This window comes from Microtus ochrogaster, chromosome 18, assembly GCF_000317375.1.
Source record: "Microtus ochrogaster isolate Prairie Vole_2 chromosome 18, MicOch1.0, whole genome shotgun sequence".
Classification (NCBI taxonomy): domain Eukaryota; kingdom Metazoa; phylum Chordata; class Mammalia; order Rodentia; family Cricetidae; genus Microtus; species Microtus ochrogaster.
The window spans coordinates 48,712,088-48,731,332 of NC_022020.1; the positions used below are offsets into that span (position 1 = coordinate 48,712,088).

Sequence of the window (19,245 nt, forward strand, 5' to 3'; positions counted from 1 at the left end):
TGTTTCAGGTTTACAATCATTACAATGAGCAAGGTTAGCATGCTGGTTGATTTTCTCCAGTCATGGGTACTTGCCCAACAGCAGATCTACAAGAGGTGTGAATATTTTTTTCAGAGTGGGAAGAAAGAGGGAGGGAAGAGTCTGGGAGTATGTGCAAAAGAATGACTATATGAAGCAGTATGGAATTTAGGATATGAAAAAAGATGGAAGGTGTGAAAAAGGGCAGACAATAGGGTACTAGGAAGAATCTGTCGACCACCAAGAGATATCAACATTAGGAGGTATGAGAAAAGACGCCAGGAAGTAGGAAAGTGGATCGCTAAAATCGACACCACAGAGAAACACAGTTATTGGTTGCTGAGGCCATAGATACTATCCTGGAAATGGTTGTGCACCTTAGCTTTCTGTTGTTGTTACAAACACTCGAGATCACTCCTTTATGTGAAGGGATTATATTTTCTTCACCGTTTCAGTCCACGATGGCTTTGCCTCTTGCTTTTCAGCTTATGAAGCAAGACCATACAACATGGTTGGAGCAAAGTGACTTATCCCATGGTGATGAGAAGGGAGGAGAAGATGGAAGAGGGGTTAGGCTTATTTTACTTTCACCATGCCTCACCTTCTAAGGGTTTCATTAGTTCAATTAGACTGGAGGTTGGAGAAGAAACCTTCAGTGTGCGGACTTTCAGACCGTCTCAGTGGCTGAACTAGACATAAGATCATCGCAGATGAAAAACTGAGAGACTACATAGGTATCGTGGGACTCAAGGATATGATTCCAAAACTTCCATTGATTAGCAATTGAGTTGCTGAATCAATCACCTCTAGCAGATTATTGCAAGGGCCTCTCATCATGTGTGAAATATAACAGACAGTAACCAAGGGTTACAACCTGTTTTCTTTATTGACTGATATATAACTAGAACTATTATTCAAAGGCTGTAATGGGAGACATATTAATCCACTATGAAGTGGATGTAGGAGGAAACACAGTGAGACCCGGTCTTATAAAACGAAAATCATGAAAGGCGAATGATGCACAAATACCATCCTAGATGTTGTAGGGAGAAACTAATAAATTGCATCCCAGCATTTTCACAGCGTGGAGAAGCTGGGTTCCGTGTGGGAGGAGTGTTTTTTGCTTTTTGGTACTAAATGAGACCAGTACTTGACTTATATTAGTTGCTCCTTAAATATTTGTCGAGTACAGTAACAAATGTTCTAAAGAACGCACTACTTTAGCACCCAACCACAGTTAAAGCCCCACCGGGCCAGTTCCGCAACACTGCGCTCGCGCGCGATTACCCCTCCCATCCCGGCCCTTTTCCGGGCCAGCTTCGCCACAGGAAATTTGAGCTCTTCGCTTTCCGTAGGCGCCCTTCCCGGCTCCCTTCGCGGTGTTCCCACCCCGACGCTCCTGAGGTTTGAGGGGCACTAGGTGGCTTCGCTCTTCGCGTCAGCAAGTGACCGAGGCCATGGCAGCCCAGAAGATAAACGAGGGGCTGGAGCATCTGGCGAAGGCAGAGAAGTAGTACGTGGAGTTGCAGCTGGGCTAGTGACCCGCGCCCCTTGGCCGTGCGCGTGGGCGGATCGGGAGGGAGGGCCGTGATGCTGTCCGCGTCCCCGGGCGGCGCCGTTCCTTCTGGGTCAATCCCCTGCAGTCGGCGGTGCGGGCCTGCGCCTCGGCATCTGCATCACAGACACGTCTGCCCGGCGCGGTTTCCCGAGGGTTTGCGGCCGCTCTGCTCGTAGAGTAGTTGCGGGCTCAGGGGTGGCCACCTTGTTTCCTTTTCATGACAGCCAGAAGTGACCCCACGGATGAAATCGCCCGGTGGGGAGCCACTGCTAGGAAAGAGACCTTGTGCCATGCGGGGTGTAGACTAATTCTGGGACCTCTCACCCTTAGACGTCCTGTTCCCTGGGGTACAAGGTCTCTGCATCCTTAGCCCTGTGGGTGTGCCACCACCTGGTTCCGGGCTCAGTAGGAACCCAGCTGTACTGGAAATTGTGAATTCTCCTTATTTTGACACTAACATGACCCTATAACCCATTTCCGTGAATTACAACATACACAGTTAGCGATTATCGACTATAAGAAGTTTCTTAGTACACTTTTAGGGGCACCATAAACTAAGCAAGATCTTACCAACTTTCCAAATAGAAGTCCTCTCTTTACAAAGGAGAAACAGAGGCTGCCAGAAATTTTCTGGAGACCTGTCCAAGGCTGCCTAGCTGAACAGAACAGGGCCAGGTTTACGCAGTGGAAATCCCAAGGCTCTTTCTTTTATACCACATTTCCTCCAGTGGCTTGGAAGGCAGCTATCGGTGCGGAGGGTGATCTCAACAATCCGTGTTGCTGGTGGGAGCAAACATAAAAGACCAGAGCATGTGCTGTCAGCCACAATAAAGTTGCATTATGTGAACTTCAGGGAGAAGTGATCGACCCGACTGAGTTAACGGAACAATAGGAATCGAGATTGGCACCCTTTCTGTAATAGCCTTAACTAATCCTCACGGCAGCTGTGTATGGAGCTGAGCCTTTGGCTTCTAGGTGTCTCTGCTGGGAGAAGAGTGGTGGGAGGGGCCTTCAGTCGAGGTGGGGTCATAGATGCCCCGACAGGCTTGTGCCTGCGGTCGGGGTGTATTGGATTCAGGTCTGAAGGGTGTTTGAAGTTGCTCTAGGTAGAAAAGCAGTGGGGTGGCAGGGAAAATGGGCCAAGAGTGTAGGAGAGGTAGTCGATTATACTCTATTTTCTGATGGCAGTAGCTCTCACCACTTTCTTTGTCTTAGGGAAGTTTTCTTACTGAGTCTTAGGACAAAAACAGTCAAGGCTCATAACAGGTTAGACATCAAAGTGACATTAACAGGGCCTTCATTTCTAACTAGTGATGCTCTACTGCCTGGGGGTGATCGGCAGTTTTTAAAATCTCTCCAGCACATTGAATGATTATAACTTGTTTGGGTGAGACTTCCATAATCATGTTACTATAGGGCGTAATAGGTGCTTTCATGACGGGCAGAGCTGGAATTTCGCTCTGCTGCTTATTTCAATTTTATACATTAGACATTACTTGTAATTTGAAGGATTTTATTTCTCCCAGAGATGAAACTCTTCACAAACTTGAACATCTGTTTACACACTTCAATATTGTTATAGTATGTATGTGTATGTTGCGTGTTAAGTATACTAAATATATTTTACAGAGAAAAGTAACTTCAGAGTTAGGCTCTGGATAGTTGATACATGGGTCACAGGAACTTCTGTGGACCTGTGAAGGGTGTGCTTCTAAGAACCCCGTCTCTCATTAGCCCCTGGATTCATATGAAGCAGTGTTATATGTAAGCAGGCTTTCACTAATTGAGTTGAAATGTAGAATATAAGACGGCCTTCAGCAATTCTTACACACACCCAAGTATGAGACCTACTGGATTAGTTTGAAATTATTTTTAAAATAAAAACAGAATGCTGCAAAAGAAAAAAAGGCAAGAAAGATAAACACTCAATACTGGGTGCCCTTTGCTCTGGCTTCTAGGCCAGCGTCAATCCTGGACCGCCATTTCTCTCCGTTGTCCTAATACTCTCCTCTTTCTCCCTCCCACCCATTGGCTGCTGACTCTCACGCAGCCTTTGCTTTACTCCCCGGGTTTCCCGTCTGAATGTTGTCCCTTAGTCTCTGCAGTCTCTTGGTATACCAGGTGCTCACGGGTCTTTACTTGTCCTCTTCCCAGTAGCCGCTCTGCTGCAAAGGACAGTCTACTTGTGGCACCCACCCAGGCAGTTTCTGGCTGTGTAGATCTGGGGTAGGCAGTGTTGATGCCGCTGGTCTGGGGACCATGCTTGTTCTGTTTGGATGGTATATAGGCATTTCAGAAGGAGGAAAACTGCATTTGTGATGGGTGGGGATGGCAGAGGCGAGGGTACATTTATTATGAATAGTCAAGAAAGAGTTGAGAAGGTGGGGACCTGTCCCTGATGGTACCTTTTATTAAGAAATGTCTCTCTTTAATTCTAGCCTGAAAACTGGGTTTTTAAAATGGAAGCCAGACTACGATAGTGCTGCTTCTGAATATGGAAAAGCAGGTATTTGTGACTGGAGTCCTCTTGCTCTTGTGTATATCATTAGCATAATCGGATAACTTTGTCTTAGCGTAATAATTTCAATGGTTCTTGTCAACTTTACTAGTTAGAACAGAAGAGCAAAGCAGAACAGCTGCACAGGCCTGGGCATTTTCCTGGACTTACCCTCTGCAGATCTGGCGAGTGCTGAGTCAGTTCTCGTCCTGGGTCCTGATACCAGACATGGGGTAGTGTCTGCAGTCCAGCTCTTAGCATTGCTTCTGTGGGTGCCAGCTTCATTCACTGGAGTCCATGAGTGTTGCATGCTTCCGTCTTAGACTTCCTGCTGTTGAGTAAAGGGTATTCTTTAATTTTTACACTAAAAAGAGGAGATCTGCAGACCTTGTGTTTTCCCACATTAACGTTTATGAGCTTCATTTTTAGAAACACATGTTCACAAAGAGTTAAAACCTTTGTGCGCATTTCAGTAAATTCACCTGTCTATAAGCATAAAATACCTGAAATATGCAACGAAGGGAATTCAGTACAAGTTTAGTTTTATTAAGAAATGATATGATAGCCCTGAAAGGCTACTGTCATTTTGATAGAACGTAGTAAAAGATAATTTTGAGACTCGTGTGATGGCTCAGAGTGAAGGTGCTTGCTGCTGAGCCCACAACTGAGTTTGGATCCACGTGCAGACAGAGGGGTCTGACTCCCACACATGGTCTCCGATCTCCATGCACACGCCTTTAACCACCGCAGGTTTGAGTTCCTCAAGCACATTTTCATCTGTGACGATGTTAGTGAGCCTGGCTTTGAGATCTCCAGAGCAAGTACTTTCCACCAAATTTTAGTTTCAGTTTATCTCCAAATAAATAACTAAACAACCAAACAAACAAACCAGGTACCTTGAAACTACCTTTATTATGCATGGGTTTATTTTCTACTTGAAAGGAGAACAGAAGTCTTTAGCCTTGTGTTTAAATATTGTGTAAGTTTTGTTTCTTACATTCTGCAAATTACATGTATTTTGTATTTAAAGATAAATTTGTTTAAACTTGAGATTTATATGGATTGTTGGGGATATTTTATAGTCTTTATAAAAAAACAAAGTTGGAACAAGCAAGAATAGGCGTAGTTGAATATTCTGTTTGTTTTCAACACTTGGTTAAAGAGTTCTCTGAGAGTGTGGTTTTAAGAAATAATAGTTGAGCACACTATCTAGAGGGAGGCTGAGGCAGGAGGATCTGTTCAAGCGGAGGTTAGTCAAGGCTGCATAGTTGAGTCCTCCACTAGGGGGTACAGGTGTGGAGACCCTGTCTCAGATGACAAAACAAAGACACACTTCCTTCAGTCACTGTGCTTTCTACTTTTCATAATCCACCTTTGATGAATTTTCCAAAGACTAATATTGTCTTTCAGGGCCATCCTGATTGTGAGCCCCCATTGTAAGTGGTGTAGTTAACTAAATAGAAAAGCAAATGACTTGTTGGCACTTAAAGACTGTCCAAAGGAAAGATGTATTACAGAACTGATGTGTTGATTGGGCTTCGGTTTGTCAGTAGTCGTGGGCTGGAAGGAAAGAAGCTGGGAGTGAGGTGTGCTCTTGGGTGGAGCAGGTTCTAGAAGGAGCTCTTGGTATTCAGTGGAAGCAGCACCAATGTGTTGCTAAAAGTCAACAATTAAAACTTTAAAAGGCTTCTAAAAGTGTACTCAGAAAGATTATAACTTGCTTTAGATAAAAGTAATATTTCACATTTTTATGAAGCCCCCTATTTGAAATCTGTATTTTATTTCTCACATAACGCAGAGTTGGGTAATGATTCATTTGAGGACGGTTGATGATGGAAATAGAAAGTCTTACTTTTTTTCTTTTCTTGTTTCAGCTGTTGCTTTTAAAAATGCCAAACAATTTGAGCAAGCAAAAGATGCCTGCCTACGGGAAGCTGTTGCCCATGAAAATAACAGGGCGTATCTTTTTTTTAGCTTTAAAAGGAAATGAAACAGCTAGATTTTGACACCACCTTTCCCTTGAGTGTTTGAAATGAAATGCTTTTCAGTTAGAGAAGAAGAGGCAGTGTGTGCTTTATAGTCATGGGGGATTCAGGGAAGGATGGGCAGTGTGCGCTTTATAGTCATGGGGGATTCAGGGAAGGATGGGCAGTGTGCGCTTTATAGTCATGGGGGATTCAGTGAGTGTTTCTGAGCACATGTTGGTATGAGCAGCCACATTTGCCTATTATTTCCTCCTGCTCCTGGCTTTGTTGACAGGGATTTGACTTGAGATGAAGGGAATGAGGTTTCTAGGCTTGTGCCGAAAAAGAAAGTGAAAGTACAGCTATTGAAAATGCATAATCTGCTTTGGGGAAAATAGACTTCCCCGGGTCTTTGAAGATTTATAAACATTCTAGAACGAAATGTTCTTGGTGTGTCATAAGGGCTACCAATTATAAATGTCCATTCTATCTCCCATGCAAATGTAGTCTTAGTATTCTTGCACTTCATCCTGTTGGTGTAGTAGTTTAAAGTTCTTCGCAGTGTTTGTCAGTGTTGGGGTGGTCAGAGCCAGCAGCAGCGCTGGGTATCGCTGCTTTACTCGTAGGATTTGTCTTTGGAAACACAGACCAGTGACTTGGTCTCTGAAGACCATTGATTTCTTCTGTTTTCCTTAATTTTGACATCGTTGTCTTCATTCAGTCTTTTTCATGCTGCCAAGTAAGTAACTTTTCACCCTTCTTATGTGTTTGCAGATGTTTTAAAAGTTGATCTCTCTAAGCTGAGAACTTTCCCTCAAGCTCTGTGTTTTTAAATACTTATATAAATTTAATTAAGATAATTATTTTCATTTGTTTTAGCCATCAGCTGAACTTTAAAGTCCAAGTGTCTCCTAGTAAGAAAGATTTTTAAATTCTGCATAATGTTTTGCTTGTGAAAACCCAGGTGACTTGAATTCTCCCTTTATTTATTGGTTGCCAGGTGCCCATGGAAGAGATGGGAGCGCTCTCCTTTGGTGGCGCATATTCATTTGCTTTAAACTAAGAATTGGGCTTGTCTTTTAGCCTTCCTGAGACAGACTTAATTTTGCTGAATAAACTCAGTTTAGTGTTTGGTGTTCCTAAGGCATCAGTGCTCTAAAAAGCAAATGAATGAAAGGAAATGCATGGCACTCTAGTGTGGCGGTACGGCCCGGAGTGACACACGTGCTTGAGCTCCTTTCTGCTGGTCAGGTGACCAGCATCTTCACCTGAAGCTCTCTCCCTCTTTGTTAAGGTCTCATCAGAGAAATTGTATTCTCTTTGCAGAGCTTACGAGCAAGCTGGCATGATGTTGAAGGTTAGTGATACTGTTTCAGAACAGCTGTGCGGGTAAAGAGAACTCGCAAGCTGTCAAGGCAGAGTTCATGTTGAAGTTGACAAGTTTCTTCCCTGTAAAGCAAGAAGGGGTGAGGGTGAGGGTGTGGGAGTGGGAGCAAAGGCTGTATTAAGATGTCTTGCCCAGGTTAGTGCTAATTGGACCCATGGTGAGCGTCCTGTGGCAATTCCTATAGAGGATTGAAAGTACCCTGTGAAAGGCAGTGGATTGGGAGGGAAGCCTGCAGCCAGGAGAGGGCGCTGCTGGAGACAGCCTGAGGGTGGCTGATGTAGTAAAACTATTTTACACGGATGTTTGTTTGTTTGTTTGTTTTGTTAAATTATTTGTAGGTTATGGAAAGGAAAATTAGCTTTATTAATTTTTTGGTTTATAAATATCAGTGTCAGGCTGAAGTCAGGAGAGTCTCAAACTAGCTATTGCCACTTTATTTTATTCCTTTTGAATGGAACAATGGAATGTTTTGACTGATGTGCTACATTTATGCTTCTTAATAGCAGGTTAGGGGTTACTATTCTGTTTTAGCTATTGAAATGGGTTAAGTGTGTGTGTTTGTGTGTGTGTGTGTGTGTGTGTGTGTGGGTGGGTGTGTGTGTGTGTGTGTGTGTGTGTGTGTTTGTACACAAGCCAGAGCTCAACATTTGGTGTCTTCTGCCACTCACCTTCTTTTTTGAGACCAGGTCTCTGGCCTGACACTCGCAGGTTAGCTAGACTGGTGACTGGTAGTTCCTGACATGTACCTGTATGTTGGGCTTTTTGTTGTTGATTTTAGACCTAGATCTCAGATGGTACCTACTCTGTAGTGCTGTATGTGTGTCAAGAAGTTTGTGGGTAAAATCATGGAATTTCCAGGTGTTAAAACTCCATTTCTTAAGTTGAGACATTTTGTGCCTGTGCTCCATGCTTTTCCTGAAGGAGATGCAGAAACTGCCTGAGGCCGTCCAGCTGATCGAGAAAGCCAGCATGATGTACCTGGAGAATGGCACCCCTGATACAGCGGCCATGGCCTTGGAGCGAGCTGGAAAGTGAGTGCACAGGGCTGTTGTGGGATGCCCTGGCTTTGCAGAGGGCTCCTTTTGTCTTGTAAAGTCCTTTAAGAAACAATTTCTTAATTCTCACAGATTGTATTTTCTGTCTAATTCAGGCTCATAGAAAATGTCGATCCGGAGAAGGCTGTGCAGTTGTATCAGCAGACAGCCAATGTGTTCGAAGTAAGTTAGAATTTTATTTCTTTAATTACTCATAATATTTTCATTCATAATATATAGGAAAAGAAAAATGCAGTGAGTGCTTTTTAAGGTTTTTCTGTGTCGCAGCTCGATGCCTTCTTTCCTCTAGAGGTTAGTGAATGGCCTAGCAGCATTGGTGCTGCCATCCTTGGCCATGGCTTTGTGCAGTTGCTGTTGCAGGGTCAGCAGAGTTCCACAGTAACTCTGCCCACACTCCCTTCTCTGATTCCTGCAGAATGAGGAGCGCCTCCGGCAGGCAGTGGAACTTCTGGGAAAGGCCTCCCGACTGCTGGTGCGAGGACGAAGGTACGGCTTACATTTGCGACTTGTAAACAGCCTTGGCTATAGCTTGTCTACACCGGACAAACACTGGAAAGGTGACCATCTCCTGAGAGTAGGCACGTAGATTTAAAACCTGTTTTCTATCATAATTCCAAACTGTGTCATGCTTTTGTTGCCTAACGGTAACTCCGTGAAGTGAAAGAGGAGTTGCTGTGGTCTCCCATCACACTACTTGGAACCCATGAAACCCATGAAAATCCACAGCTTTTGATACAGTTGTGTCATTAAATGGGATATTTAGTATTTTCCACTATATATATATTTCTTTAATTTTTTTTCATATGTTCTTGGATTTGGTTTGCAAGTATTTCATTGAGAACATTTACATCTATATTCTTAAGGGGTATTGATCTATATAGTGGCTTCACAAAAAGAATTAAGAAATGTTCCTTCAGTTTCTGCACTGTGGAATAAATTGAGGCATATTGACATTAATTCTCTGAAGGTCTGATAGAATTCTTTGCTGAATACAATTGACCCTGGGATATTTTTGGTTAGGAGATTTCCTAAATACGGCCTCTATATCACTAGTGGTTATGAGTCTGTTTCAGTTGCTTGTATTATCTTGACTTAACTTTCGTTAGGTCAAATGTACCAAGACATTGATCCATGTCTTTTAGATTTTATAGCTTGGTATAATAAAGATTTTTGAAGTATGTCCTCATGATTCTCTGAATTTCCTTAGTTTCTGTTGTAATGTTGCCCTTTTCATGTCTAATTTTGTTCATTTGGATCTTATGTCTCTTTTAGTTAATATGGCTAATGTTTTATCAATCTTAATGATTTTTCTCAAAGAACCAACTCTTCCTTTAATTGATTCTTTTTATTGGTATTTTTGTTGTTGTTTCTGTTTCGTTAATTTCTGCCCGGTTTTATTGTTTCTTCCTGTCTCCCCTTTGGATATTATTTCTTCTTGTTTTTCTAGAGCTGCCAGGTGTGTCATTAAGCTACCAATATGAAATCTCGAGTTTTTTGATATACGTATTTAGTACTATGAACTTGCCTCTTAGAACTGCCTTCGTTGTGACCTATTGGTTTGGAGATGTTCTGTTTTCATTTTCATTCACTTCTTATAAGTTTTTAATTTTCTTCTTGATTCCTGTTTTGACAGAATTGTTCAGTTTCTATGAGATTATGTACTTTCTGACGTTTCTGTTGTTTTTGGTATTCAACTTTAATCCGTGGTGATCAGATGGGTATGGTAGTGTTTCAGTTTTCTTGTATCTGTTGAGATTTGCTTTCTGACCTAGTATCTGACTGTCATTTTGGGGGAAGGTCCATGAGCTGCTGAGGAGAAGGTAGATTCTTTAGAGTTTGGATGGATGTTCTGTAGATTATGTTAGATCCATTTGATTTAGGCCATTATTTAGCTAGTGTTTCTCTGTTTAGTTTTGTGTAGACCATCTGTCTGTTGGTGAGAGCTCTGTATTGAGCTCACTCACCATCACTGTGTGAGGGCTGACATGTGATTTTAACCCTGGTAATGTGTCTTTTATGAACCTGGGTGCCAATGTGTTCAGTGCATAAATGTTTAGAATTGTAATATCCTCTTGGATTTCTCTTGTGATTAGTATGTAGTGTTCTCTTCTAATTAGTTTTGGTTTGAAGTCTTTTTTTTTTTTTGCCAGATATTAAAATGGCTTACATCTACTTGATTCTTTGGTCCATCTGTTTAGAATAACCTATCCTTTAATCCCAAGGTGATATCTATTTTTGATGGTCAAGTCTGTTTCTTAGATGTAGCAGAAAGAAGAATCCTGATTTTGTAATCCAGTCTGTTAGCCTATCTTTTTATGGAAGAATTAAGACCATTAAGGCTGAGGTTTATTAATGAGCAGCGTTGTTTCTTGTTACTTTGTTGTGCTGTCATCGGCATCCCCACCCCGATTTACTGTTGATACACTGGGATTATTTATTCTTGTGTCCTTTAGGGTGTGGTTAACCTCTTCATGTAGCCGGTGACTCGCTTACATTTCCTGGCCGCCCTGACCCAAATAATCACATTTAAAATTGTGTTAATTACAGCACTGCTTGGTCAACAGCTTAGGTGTATTTCTACCTAGCTCTTATATCTTAAATTAACCCATTTCTATTAATCTGGGTTCTGGCCAACAACTAGAAGAGACAGAAAAAAAGGTAAAAAAAAAAAAAAATCACGCTACACAGCTGCTTATAGGGACTGCTCTGGGGGTGGGAATTCTAAGAAGGAGAAGGACATCATCTCATTAAGAGAATAGTCACCCCACTTGTCTGTTTTGCATGACTTAAAGGAGACACGTATCTCAGTTTAAACTTGCCCGTATCTCTGCAGTGACAGTAAAGGCCGTAGGTGTAGTTTTTCAAGAAATTCGGGACTGGATCAGTTCCTTTCCAAGGCTAAAGTAAGTTTTTTTTCATGATGACTACATATTATAAAATATATGCCAAACATATTTAGAGATGGAGTATGAGTATATCTTATATTGATAAGGTTAACTGTTCTTTTTCAGATACACTGTTGTATTTGTAAGATGTGGAAAGCTTCCAATAGTGAGATTTCCATAGAAATGAAACAGTCTGGTTCCTGTAATTTTATTTCTACAGGGTCTGTGCTGCTCATGCTCACAGTCATGAGAGATGTGAGCACATGGGAGGCCTCCTTTCATTACTTTTTCTGTTTGTATAGCGGACTGCCACAGCCCTAGCTCTTTAAAACAGCATTATGTAATCTCACGGATTCCGTGGTCAGAAGTCTCTACTGGGGTCTCAACAGGCTGAAATCAAGGTGTGGGAGGTATGCTGGGCCTACAGAAAGCCTGGGTTAGCTTGCTGGGATCCCCGAGCAGCAGTGCAGGGAGTGAGGACACATGGCAGATAAAGGAGTGGTCAGGGCACCCTGATGTTTTTACTGTAGATGGAAGGAAGCCTGGTGATGCGTCCAGATTGTCTAGAAAACTTCACAGAGCTGCTTATTGAGGTAGTTAGGAGCATATTAATGCGTGATTTTACCAAATTTAAAAACCTCTTTCATGTTAACCTTTCATTTCCTTTGCATTGCCCTCATGCCTCAGAGGGAGTCAGGCATTTGAGAGAAAAGTCTGATGAGTGCAACCAATGGGAACACCACTGTGGAGCAGCTGACAAAATGCTGTCCTCAAAAGTCTGTGCTACAGGGCAGTGTAGCAGTGGCACCTGCAGAGGGCTTCACATCTGCCCTCCTTGACGTTTCTTTCTTTTGTCTTTAGGTTTGATGAGGCTGCACTGTCTATTCAGAAAGAAAAAAATATTTATAAGGAAATTGAGAATTATCCAACATGTTATAAGGTATTCTTTGAATATGTCTGGCTTGACTTCACTTTAGATATTTTACACATTGGTATAAAGTATTTAAGCTAAGATCCTATGGATATTTGTCTGTTTCTATAAATCAATAATTTATGATCTTTATGCTTCTGACCATGATGGAGAAAACCATCCTAGCCATCCTTTCGTTCAATAAAATTTTCAACAAAACACTAAAAGTATTCACTTCAGACTCCGGACAGTAAATAAAAATGGGTGGCCTGCAGATGGCGCCCAGTGCTTGGATGAAGCCAGCAGCTCAGGAGCATGCCTTCCTGGGAGCTCTGTCTCCTCTTGTCCCTTGCCCTGAGAGATGCCCCTCGTCATGGCGCTGGGCAGGAGAGACTGCAGCAAAAACTCCAGAAGAGCCCTCCTCCCTGAAACTGGAGGGGCTCGGGAGGAGCCTCCCACCCCCACTTGGTTTAGGTTGAGCTCTGGTCATAGAGCTGCAGCTGCATCACAGCCTTCCCTCTCGTTTCAGAAAACAATTGCTCAGGTCTTGGTTCATCTACACAGAAATGATTATGTGGCTGCAGAGAGGTGTGTCAGGGAGAGCTACAGGTAAGGTCTGGCTGTTTTCACTGACTGGTATTGACTTTCCTATTTCTTGAATTAACATCAATACCTAGACAAGTTTTGTTTTTGCCATGAAACTTTTACAAATCTTCTAAGAGATAAGACTGCCATTGCTGGGTTCCGTTGTTTTGTTGTGTGTGTTTTGTGTGTGCTGAGCAAGCCCTTACTACAGAGCTGAACTCCAGTTCTACCTCCCACTTAGGGTTTGCCAATCAGCAGTTATGGTACCAGTTTTACAAGTTGCTTTTCTGCTTATGCTGTCCCCAGAATGATTTTCGTTACTTCGTTATCTTTGCCTTTTAAATGACAACAACAAAGGAGAATTTCTGTGTGATATGTTGCAAGTCAGATGGGGTCATGGATGAGTATTGGTCATTTATTACTGTGCAAGTGTCTTGTGCACTGTAGGATTCCTAGTGGCATCCTTGGTCTCCACCCACTGGTTGCCAGTAGCACCGTAACACTTGTAACCATCAGAATGTCTGCAGACCTTCTCCTGCCCTTGATGGGAACAGAAGGAGTCTCAAGGCAGAGCTGAAGTGTGATTTGTGCTTCCGTAGCATCCCAGGGTTTAATGGCAGTGAAGACTGTGCTGCGCTGGAACAGCTCCTGGAGGGGTATGACCAGCAAGACCAAGATCAGGTGTCAGATGTCTGCAACTCACCCCTTTTCAAGTACATGGACAATGACGTAAGTGGGCCTTTTGGGTCAGCTCTCCTCTTCTTGAAGAGATTCTCCCCCTGTGGACTGGAGAGCTTTCTACCTCTATACCTGTGTTTTTCACTGTGCTCGTAAAGGAGCCAGCCAATCTAGTTGAACTTTACCCTGTGTAGGTGTAGCTACTGTATGCGCTCAGGACTGCTTACTTGCTTCCTGTCTGTGTTGTCATGTGCATATTATAAATTCAGCCCCATTTCTTCCCTCTTTTCTCCTGCCCTGTTTCTTGTTTTATCCAGTTGCTATTAGGTTTTTTACCTGAAAGAGGCCATCCTGGGTAGCTGTAGGCCTGTGGGCATCCCGTGTCTGTGAGAGCTGTGTGAGACAGGCTGCTATTAGTCATCTTCAACCCTAGCCTGTGAAGTGGAAGAGCTCAGTTTGTCCACTAGACTGTTGTGAAGAATCCTCTGGTCTTCTGTGAGAGATAGCCTTCCACTTGAGTGAGCCACAGCTCGCAACCTTTTTCCTCAGTCCTTCTGTATATTTATCTGATTACTAACCTTAGAGTTCTGTCACAATATCAAATTAAGATCTTGAATTTTCTTATAATGATAGAGGTAAAGAAACAATAATCTTTTTTTTATTATAGGTAAATTCTTACACATACTTTTCTTTTTTTCTTCTTGGTCTCACTGGTGTATAGTACCACCTAGCCTTGAACTTACAGCCTTCTTGCCTCAGTACCCTGAAGTAGTGCAGGAAGTCCAAGTGTGCACCACTCTACCAAGCTGCTTATGCGCTTTTGAAAGCATCCTTGTGTCATAATAATACGTATGCGGTATCTTCCTCAACAGTGTGTTGTAGGAGCTGCGGGCTGCATTCCTGCCGCCCCAGCTCCTGGTCGCCTGGCTAGCTTTAAACCCGAAATAACAACACACAAATTATATTCTTTTAAACACTGCTTGGCCAACTAGCTCTAGCCTCTTACGGGCTAATTCTCATATTTTGCCTAACCCATTTTTAGTAATCTAAGTAACACCAGTCTCACCAGGAAAGATTCAGCATGTCTGACATGGCGGCTTGCTTCATCGTGTCTGCCCGGGAGAGGGGAGCATGGCCTCTGAGCTCACTTCCTCTTCCTCCCAGCATTCCATTCTGTTTAAACCTCCCACCTATGTTTTAACCTATGAGGGCCAAGCAGTTTCTTTATTATAATTAACCAATGACCTTCCTCCATCAACAGTGTCCACCTTGTTTTGAGACAGTCCGAACCTAGAGCTCATTGATTTGGTTATCTGGCTGGCCAGCAAGCCAGGGATCCTCCTGGCTCTGCCTCCCCAGTGATGGTACTATAGGCTTTTGTCACTACATTTGTCTTTTGTGTGGGTTCTCGGGACCTCTGGAAGAGCAGTCAGTGCTCTTAACCACTGTACCATCTCTCTAGCCCATTTTTTTAAAAGTGTAGGTTCTGGAGATCAAACTATGGTCTTCAGGCATGAAAAACAAGACCTTTACTAACTGAGTTCTCTTCCCAGCTCCAAATTTGTAATTTTTAAATTGTTCCTAATTTACACTCTCATTTACTCAGGTTTTTTCTTCATAACTACTAGAAGTTTTATGGGTATGTCCATATTATCTCCAGGTCCCCAGTTAGTACATACTTGATCCATCCACAACTGTGAGCCGCCGTACCTTGGTCTAATGACAGGGCATTTCTCTCAGAATACTAGTTCCTGGGGATGGATGACTAGTATTTATTGCTCTGTGCATGTATGAAGTGTGAATGGGCACAGGTGCCACAGCACACATGTGGAGGACAGGCCAACTGTGTGAGGTTGCTTTTCCTTCTTTCCTTCTGTGGGTTCTGGGGATTAAATCCAGGTTGTCAAGCTTGTATGGCAAACACTTTTACCCACGGAGCCATCTTGCTGACCTCTCTAAAAGATTTGTTTTTATTTTTGTGTACATAAGTGTTTACCTGCATATATTGCACCATATGGGGGTGCCTGCAGAAGTCAGAAGGGGATATTGTACCTCCTGGAACCAGAGTAAAGATAGTTGTGAGTCGCTTTGTGGGCTTCAGAACCGAACTCACATTCTCTGCAAGAGCAGCAAGTCCTTTTGACTACTAAGCCATCTCTCCACGTGTCCCCACTTTCCCATCCCGACCCTAGTCCTTTTTATAATTAGCTGATGCTAAGACACTGTGTATCAAGATTTTAGTTTTCCAGCTTTAATAACTTGTCTTACTGTTGACAGTACGCTAAGCTGGGCTTAAGCCTAGTGGTCCCAGGAGGGGGAATCAAGAAAAAATCACCAGCAACACCCCAGGCCAAGCCTGATGGAGCTGCCAGCACAGCTGCTGAGGAGGAGGAAGACGAGTATTCAGGAGGCCTGTGCTAGTGTCCTGCCTGCAGAGAGATGAGAAGCTGGGAATCCTGGCGAGCCTGTTGATGGGGTTAAGACTCATCTGTGGTCATCTGCTTCACGGAGATTGTGACGCTGAGTGTTAATATATGTGAAGTTTAGCTTGCCTTTCCCCAACTCAGCCATTGTGTCTGCTACCTGTGAAGCTCTGTACTTTCCGTTCTAAGAGCAGAAATGAGCAGTCATATTTTAATAATTGATTTTAAAATGTATAGATAAATTTCAGATAAATTATATTATAAGCAAGGCAGGAAATAGGCATAAATACTCTTTTCTCATGGGTTCTTGTAATTTATTGTTAAATAATTGTCACTGTATTTTATTTAACGTTACTTCTTTCTAAACGTGATTTTTCTTTTTTTTTTTCTTTTTTTTTTTGGTAAAAATAATTATTTCAAAACTGATCTGGTTCTTCCCACCATCTTTCCGTGTTGTCACATGGTACTAATGCATGTTCTGACTAAGGTTCTCAAGAGCATCCTTAGTGCCCAAAAGAGAGGCAGACAGCAGGTCTTCAGTGGGCAGCACTCCAGTGTCACCCTCCATTCTGACTGTGGTGATGGTGCGTGCTGACACCTGACACCCTTACACGGGTGAGGTGAGGAGATCGTTGATGGTCACAGAACTGGGACCATGGTTGTCGCCCTGCAGGCTAAACAAGTGTGGAGTATCAGCCCCAGGTTAGATACTTAAAAACTAAGATCTGGCACAGTTATCTTCCCGTCCTGTCAGTGTGGTTGCATCGTACCAGTAGCCTCAGCTAGCATTGTGGACCATGAAGAAGCATGGCAGAAACATGGAGAGGAAGACCTGGGGTTCTCTTTTTAGGGGTATAAAATGTAAGAATGAAAGCAATGTTCCTGTGGATGGAGGACTTGTCTCATTCTGAAAAGAAAATTTATCCATCACCATATTAGATACATTTAAATTACTGAGTATTTTCAGAGACAGCTTTAGGATAAAAGCCTTATAGTATTTAGCTTAATAAATGACCACAAAATGTGGAAGGCAGAGTATTGGTGTTTTTTTTTTAAACAACAATAAAAAGGCTGGCTGTGTTCCAAAATGGGACTAATTGAGACCATTTGCATGAGTCCAGAATGACAGGTAATGTTCCTGTCAGTCTAGTATGCATTTCTGACCTCCAGAGCAGTTCTGATTCAGAGTTCATAATTTAGCATGAGTTGTTCTGTATACTACAAAAAGTAAAACGCCAGTGTGTGTGTGTGTGTAGGGGGCGACAATGCATTTGAAGGACATACATTTAGGACTGGGTTACCAGTCTTTTCATACCTCAGAAGGCCTTCCATGCTTATTTCCTAAAAGTTAATTTTTTTGTTTTTGTTTTTTTTTTTTTTTTTGGTTTTTCGAGACAGGCAGGGTTTCTCTGTGGCTTTGGTTCCTGTCCTGGAACTAGCTCTTGTAGACCAGGCTGGTCTCGAACTCACAGAGATCCGCCTGCCTCTGCCTCCCGAGTGCTGGGATTAAAGGCATGCGCCACCACCGCCCAGCTCCCTAAAAGTTAGTTTTGAAGCATTCCTCTTTTTCTAAACCTGTATGGCTTCGACCCTCTCAGAGCTGGTGTGGACTGAAGAGGATGCAAACCGCAGCAGTGCATGCACCAGGCGGCAGTGTCGACCAGACTCGTCCCTGTCGTCATGCTCCACTGCCTGCTCCACCGCCGTCGCGTTGTGACACACCGTATTTGCATAGAGTATGCTTGGTTTTGCTGGCTTTCCAGAATCTAGGAAAGTATCTTTATGTTACTGGTCCTAGTGGGAGATCTCAGACTAGCATCCTCTGCCAGGCGTGCTTGAGTGGGTAGATGTCACGTAGAGTCCCTGCACAGGTTACAGGTCTGATGCAAAACACTAATAAAAGTTTTATATTTTCCCCCTAAGTTACCTGGAGAGTTAGTTGTTTGGGTTGCCAGCTCATTATGTTTAATTGCATTGAAATTATGACTAAAGCTGTATTTGGCATTTTTATTTAAAGAGGAAATTGGTGTTTCAAAGATGGTGTCAATGTTGTGTTTACCTTTAGATTCAACCAGAAACATCATGCTTATTTGAACAAATTAATACTCTATAAAAGTAGATTTGGCAGTACTTAAAAGTTTCTTTAGACAATTGTGTGGCCCCTGTTAATTCAGTAAAACCTTACAGGGAGTCAGTTTTACTCATAGACATCTTAAACAAAAAAGGAGCCATGAATGCATTGTGGAGCAGCATTGCAGCTCAGTTTTAAGGCAGCAGAGGGTTTAGACAGTTCTACACCTCCCGCCGTCCGGAGGCAGCGCTCAGAATCTGGAGCTCATTTTTTGTGTCGGTTATTCTGGGTGGTGTCTTGGGGCTTTTGCTCCATGTGTATACGTTTTCTTTCTTTTTTTTTTTTTTCTTTTTACAGAGGTCTATGTATCTAGCATTTTATTTTTCTACCTGCATTAAGTCTGCACTCAGGAGAGTTTTAGTCAGACTTGGGAAACCTAGTGTTTACAACAAGAACTGTTTTCCGGAACTCTTAACACCCTCTATGAAAGTGAAAATCTGCATGAGTATGCTAGAACCACTTAGTGTTTAGTTACTGTATAGTAAGTGAAGTTAGTCTACAGAACACATTTAATATATTGAATTTGTAAATACGCAGAATATGGTATTTGTGTATGGAATCTGTGCATTATCATATTTTTTCAGATTTTTGGTGAGTAAAATATTAATATGTTGTTAATGGAAATTAGATGTTTACTTCTAAAGGAAGATAATTATGAAAATAAAACCCAAGACTCTATGAATGTTTTTAGTTTTATTTGCTTATTCATTCTCTTCAAGGACACATTTTCTTAATCACTTACATTATTTTAGTTATCTTTCAGAAGAACAACAGTATTTATCTGTCCTCATTTGCTTTGCTTTGTCAGAGTTACTGTATATTGAGTCTTTTAAAATACCAGTTATTTATGTCCTAACATACTGCTGTAAAGGCTGCTTACCGGGGAAGTCGAAGACTAATGAACATATCATCAAAAAGAAGAGTTCATCACAGGGTCAGAGGAGATAAATGTGAATGGTATTGTTTCGGAATTAGAATTCATTAGAATGTAAGTTACTAATTGGATTTCACCTACAATTATACACTGTTTGACAATATTGTCCCTAACTCTGAGTGGAAATTGATAATATAACTTGATATTTAAATTTAGGATAAGTTGTAAAAATAGTAGACCATCGAGATTCTTGGACTCTGAATTCATGTTTCTCAGGATC

The 19,245-nt window shown here is 42.3% G+C and overlaps 1 protein-coding gene across 1 annotated transcript; it reads left to right on the plus strand.

The window, feature by feature from the left end:
• Nucleotides 1-1,391: 1,391 nt before the first annotated feature.
• Napg (NSF attachment protein gamma) lies at nucleotides 1,392-18,769 on the plus strand. Its single transcript, XM_005356191.3, has 12 exons — nucleotides 1,392-1,531; nucleotides 4,015-4,082; nucleotides 5,948-6,032; nucleotides 6,759-6,776; nucleotides 7,364-7,394; nucleotides 8,346-8,455; nucleotides 8,575-8,641; nucleotides 8,895-8,965; nucleotides 12,226-12,304; nucleotides 12,804-12,883; nucleotides 13,459-13,588; nucleotides 15,815-18,769. Exons 1-12 carry the CDS (start codon nucleotides 1,476-1,478, stop codon nucleotides 15,956-15,958), a joined length of 939 nt encoding a protein of 312 aa, XP_005356248.1. The 5' UTR covers nucleotides 1,392-1,475; the 3' UTR covers nucleotides 15,959-18,769.
• Nucleotides 18,770-19,245: the final 476 nt, after the last annotated feature.